The sequence below is a fragment of the Lygodium microphyllum genome, chromosome 21 (assembly GCF_053477565.2).
Source record: "Lygodium microphyllum isolate KBCC chromosome 21, Lygodium_microphyllum_v1.1.10, whole genome shotgun sequence".
Classification (NCBI taxonomy): Eukaryota; Viridiplantae; Streptophyta; class Polypodiopsida; order Schizaeales; family Lygodiaceae; genus Lygodium; species Lygodium microphyllum.
Window position 1 is genome coordinate 129431777 of NC_141155.1, and position 5739 is coordinate 129437515.

The 5739-nt window shown below is 46.4% G+C and overlaps 1 protein-coding gene across 1 annotated transcript; it reads left to right on the forward strand.

Moving 5' to 3' along the window:
* The first annotated feature begins 909 nt into the window (after positions 1–909).
* LOC148018542 (putative laccase-11) lies at positions 910–5393 on the forward strand. Its single transcript, XM_087661732.1, has 8 exons — positions 910–1167; positions 1286–1437; positions 1980–2227; positions 2308–2436; positions 2625–3280; positions 4070–4219; positions 4364–4574; positions 5128–5393. Exons 1-8 carry the CDS (start codon positions 1048–1050, stop codon positions 5256–5258), a joined length of 1797 nt encoding a protein of 598 aa, XP_087517858.1. The 5' UTR covers positions 910–1047; the 3' UTR covers positions 5259–5393.
* Positions 5394–5739: the final 346 nt, after the last annotated feature.

The following is a 5739-nucleotide window of genomic DNA, read 5'->3' on the forward strand; positions in this document are numbered from 1 at the left end:
CAATCCTAGTCATTGATGATACATCTCTCTTCGAGTTGGATTTATCCATCCTGAAACCCTTAAAAAGCCGGACCAGATGTCTTCACAACATCGTGGTGCCATGTAAGACCTTAACGAGCTCTAATGGGGAAAGCCATGCTCTAATAAAAATTCATCGCCCTATGGTCCATAAGCTGATTACTCCAACAACATTGTCTGCACAATACTTAGCGAATTGGTCACCACGCGTGACAACCATATTAGGATAGCAAACCTCCTATTGCTTATTGTGGGTCTACATAACCACTCACAAGGACACCATTTCACCTCACCGAGTTTATTAAACTTGCCTTCCGGTCCGGAAGCACTCGCCATGCTATAGAAGTTCGCCATTCACAACTCCGGAATAGGTAGCACTCTGGCAATCAAAAGAGGAAACCCGCAGGAGTGAGGGGGGGAGAAAGGAAAAGAGGGAGGTAAAAAAGAGAAGAAACAAACACAAAACAAGAAAAGGTTGGGCCAACCACCACTCACTCAAGTTACAACTTAAATGTAATTTCAAAGACGCATCGTCTCACACCGTAGCTGCTGGCCGCCAACCATTAGGCAGGAGCGCCCTTGGGGCCATGCTAACTAGTTGGAGTGGATACGAAGAAATAAACGTTGGTGTTTAGATCATTGATTCGCCTTGGATTGGGTGCTTCAATTGTAATCAAAGTGATCAGCCAATCAGTGGCGTGTGATTATTATTGAATCACGCGAGCTGGCAAGCCAATTCTACCTTCCTATTTTGAAAAGGAATTGAATTTATGTGAGCTGCTTGGACGTCAGTGCCTTGCTTGCAGGAGCTACAATTTGACTTGAAGGCAGCTGGGAGGCTAGAAAGGAAAGGCTTATAAAGAGACCAGTAGAAGCCTAACAGAGCATAGAGGGAGAAGAGAGAGAGAGAGCTTGAGCGTATGAAGAGAAGAGTAGAAGCCTGTGGAGTATAGATCAGAGGCTGTTAGTATCGGATAGTCAGAGTCGATTCCCCACTCCGAGAGAGAGAGAGAGAGCGAGCTGCGAACCATGGCATCCTACTGGCACCCCTGCCTTGCCCACCTCATCATCCTCCCTTTGATCCTCCTCTTTGTCTCTGATCAATCTTGCCAGCTTGCTTCTGCCAAGACTAGATACTTCCATTTCACTGTACGTTGCATTTTGATTTTGACAACAGCTCTCCTACTGATCTCTCCGTTGTAATGTAACTGTCTCCTCCTTAATCGACAGGTAGAGTTGAGGTAATCCATTGTTTATTGCTGAACAGATCCAGTTTGCGAGCGTCACACGTCTCTGCCACACCAAGTCCCTGGTCTCGGTGAACGGCCAATTCCCGGGCCCAGCTAGCTACGTGAGAGAGGGTGACAAGGTGGTTGTCAATGTTACCAACCTGGTCACCTACAATGCCACTATTCACTGGTAATTCGACCGCAACTGATCCCCAGGCCCCATTAGCCCCCGGGGAGGTTTGTCGCGAGACTGGGTTGCTAACCGGATGACCAGCTCTGAAGCCTTAACATAAAAATCCTCTCGTGCGCACATGCACATGCACGTTGTGTTCTTATAATATGCAGACCGTGCATAATATCCCTGATATGGGTTGCCCACCTCTGAACTGCACACGCAAACACTACATACAATGTAGGCTAGTTTACATGAGCTGCGAATCAAATCCAACCCTACGTAGTACGCAGTAAAGCCACTGGCTCACTTTCACCCAATGTGTACAAACTCCTTTTTTTGTTTTTTCTTGTGTGGCTCCCCCAATTCCACAATCTCTGCAGTGCCCACTTGCAAGCTTATTACTGATGTCCGTCTGCATTTGGATTTTAACTCTGGTAGCAATGTGCATTTGGTGAAAGATCAGCTTTGGAGTCGGCTTTTGAGACCGTAATAATCATGAACCTGATCTCCTTTCTCTGCATTCGACTGTGACAGTGTGTGATTGTGTGTTTTACTAGGCATGGAGTTAGGCAGGTACTGTCTTCATGGGCTGACGGGCCGGCCTATATCACACAATGCCCAATCCAACCAGGCCACTCTTATGTCCACCGCTTCCAAGTCGTCGGACAGCGGGGCACCCTCTTTTGGCATGCCCATTTCAGCTGGCTTAGAGCTACTGTCCATGGTGCCTTCATCATCCTTCCCAAGCACAACGCACCTTTTCCTTTCCCCAAACCACACAAGGAGATGGAACCCCTCATCCTAGGTAACATGTATCCACCATTAACGCTACAGCACTTATAACAGTTCTTTTTTATGCATTCACCTTGAGTCAATGTTCTTCAGGTGAGTGGTGGAATGCAAATGTGGAGGACATTACTGCCCAAGCCTTAGCAACGGGAGGCACTTACAATATCTCCGATGCCGTCACCATCAATGGGCAGCCTGGAAGCTTATACACCTGCTCAGCCCAAGGTAAGAGGCATATGTATGACTGCTGCGGCCAGCAGAGGTTGAGGATGGATTACGATCTATTTGAGCTAGTAAACTTCAGCAGTCGTGGTTTTAGTAAGCATTATGGTAATGAGCAGGATCCCATTGAGAACTTGATCAAGCTGTTCCCTCAATCGCATAACTCTTCGTGGGCTATGCATGGATTGCAGGCACTGCGGTGTACAATGTGACCCGGGGGGAGACATACCTTCTACGAATAATCAATGCGGCCGTGAACTTCCAGTTCTACTTTGCCATAGCCAACCACACCATGACAGTGGTGGAGGTGGACGCAGAGTACACAGAGCCCTTGCCAACGGACATGATCATAATAGCCCCGGGGCAGACGACGAACGTGCTGATAAAGGCCAACGGCTCCGTATCCAACTACTACATGGCGGCTTCTGTGTACTCTCCCCCAAACATCAGTATGGTGCCATTTCCTCAGACCCCCACAACTGCCATACTCCATTACAAAGGGGCAGAGCCTGCCTCGTTCCTGCTGCAATCGGACACATCAAACAAGAGCACGCCCCCTTCGTTGGCCTTGCCTAGCTTCCCTCTGGCCAACGACTCCACCTTCCAGGTGAACTTCACCCAGAGCCTGAGAGGGCTGAACTTCTCTCGAGGGTACTACTACTATGATGTGCCCAAGGCGGTGGACATCGACCTGCTCCACACTGTGGGATATGCCCTTCAGCCCTGCAACAATGCCACCAGTACAGGAAGCGCCGCCGACTCGTGCCAAGGACCCAATGGCACCATCTTCAGATCATCCATGAGCAACATCACCTTTGTCAACCCTCCAAGACTGTCCCTAATTCAGGTGATCGGGGTGTTGCAAGTGACAACTGCGAGTAAATATTTAAATCATGCCGGGGACACTAGAAGAGCAGGAGTAGGATTGACACTAGAGTTTGCAGGGCAACATGAATGCTGTTGATTAATGCGGAACCCCATAGTCACAGAGACAGAGAGAGAGAAAGAGAGAGAGAGAGAGAACTGCGAGCGCAGGTTAGCGTCATCTATCTATTTAGGAGAGACTTGCCACAAAGACTACCTCTGATGATGATGATGATGGCGACGATGGAGCACCTCCATTGCAGCGGCCCACAGTACCAACAAGCACACACACACACACTCTGATGATGATGATGATGGCGACGATGGAGCACCTCTGATGTCTCTGCAGGGCCTCACACGCACGCACACACACACACACACACACACACTCTCTCTCTCTCTCTCTCAGCCTAGAACTTAGAAAAGTCTGGCCATATCTAAAGTCTAGCCTAATCACTCGTGTGCCGTGGCAAATGGCAATGTGGCTAATGAGCCTTCCGAAAGTTTGAGAAGGCGCGTGTCCTCCGGTGGATCCCCATGAAACACGGGCGCTTCTCCTCCTAAATTCTTATTTTAAAAACGAGGATCGGCCAAGAATTTAGCTTATCCCCACAACAAAGTACATATTTACATGTTATATTTGTGTGTGTGTGTGTGCACACGTGCAGGTGCGTGCATGGGGGTGGGGTTGTGTATGTAAATATGTATGTATGTTGCATGCTGCTTGGTAGATGTATCTCTCATTCCGTCAGTCGATTGAATGCAATGGCAGGCCTACTATGACCACATAAACAGAGTGTACACCTGGGATTTCCCAGATGTCCCAATGTTCCAATACAATTACACTGGTGTCAATCCGGCAGACAAGGCAGCATTGCCAGGGACAAGGGTGAGGGTGATCCCATTCAACAGCTCCATTCAGGTGTGTTACTTTGTTGGAGACAATACCCGATGGAGGGGGGTGGTGTTTATTAACCGTATAATGATAACGACTAGCTTTTTTTAAAAAAACCATGACTTTATCCGTGAATATGAGCCACTTAAAATGGTTCTCCTCGGAATTCAGGTCGTTTACCAGAACACAGCCACACTCTTTTTTGAGTCGCATCCCATCCACCTTCACGGCCAAAGCTTCTATGTGGTGGGCACTGGCATTGGCACCTTTAACCCCGCGACCGATCCAGCCAACTTCAACCTTGTCAACCCCCACTCTCGCAACACCGTAGCTATCTACCCCAGTGGCTGGGCAGCTATCCGATGGCAGGCAATGAACCCAGGTAAACATAGAATGTGCTCTCGCAAACCTTCATTATCCCTATGTTGCCTTGTTCCACTCAATAAAATGCCTAAATTTCTGCTCAATTCCTACCGTTTTTAATGTACTTTTTTGGTTAGGTTTGCTTGGTAAATAGTCAAACTATTTGGGTTAGCCTTACCAAGGAAGAGTTATCCGCAAACAGCTTGCAAACTCTGATCTTCTCCCTAGGTTAAGGTTGCCCCTCAAAGCTATCCTTGGGGGCAGTTTAGGGAGTGCCCCGGTTAGATTCTCGTTCAAAATCTATAACTTAACCAAAATCTACAATGGGATGTGCAATAAGTTAAGTACAACATTATTCAAATCATATTACTAAACCTTTAAATCTAACACCAAGATCTACTTCCATGTCATATGAAGGCTTATTCCTTATACCGAACATCTGGTTACATAGGATCACTAGGCTCGCTTTCAACTTGTATTGCTAAAACACCACATTCATTGCATTTGCTTGTAACGTACTTGGCGATGCAGGACATCATCTTCACTAACGTGTTGTTTTGTGGTTTGATCAGGAGTATGGTTTGTGCATTGTCATTTTGACATACATCAATCATGGGGCATGGACATGGTCTTCATCACCCTTAATGGTGTGGGACCTTCCCAAACTTTACCACCACTGCCCAGTGATTTACCACAGTGTTAGTGGTTATGCAAGATTTAGATTTTGTTGAGGCCACATTTCCTCATATTGGAGATTTTGTATTGAGGCAATTACATTCAGTAATTATTTTGTATGATTTTTGACAAATAGTTAATGTGAGGAGCAAAGACATTTTTGCATTGTCTTACATGCATATAATGTGTTTGTCTTGCTTGTGAATGTTCTACACCCATTCAAAATCTCTATAATGTAAGCAAGATTTCACTAAACCTAACATATTCAACCAATAGGAAGCTATACATGCCTTGTTTGATGTCTAATGAGAGAGAGAGAGAGAGAGAGAGAGAGTGTGTGTGTGTGTGTGTGTGCATCAAAAGATGATGCATTCAATTAGCAACAAGACAAAGTAAAACACAAACAAAATTGATGAGGACAAATAGAAAGCAACTCAATAACACATGAAGATCATAGAGAGATCACACAATGCTTGCCCCAAAGTGAGGCACTAAGAATATTGGTGACT

Bases quoted from the DNA above. Each gene is read 5' to 3' on its own strand.
- LOC148018542 (XM_087661732.1), top strand. From the start codon at position 1,048: ATGGCATCCTACTGGCACCCCTGCCTTGCCCACCTCATCATCCTCCCT. The intron at 1,438-1,979 runs GTAATTCGACCG...GTGTTTTACTAG, and splicing joins TACAATGCCACTATTCACTG to GCATGGAGTTAGGCAGGTAC. The intron at 4,220-4,363 runs GTGTGTTACTTT...CTCGGAATTCAG, and splicing joins CATTCAACAGCTCCATTCAG to GTCGTTTACCAGAACACAGC.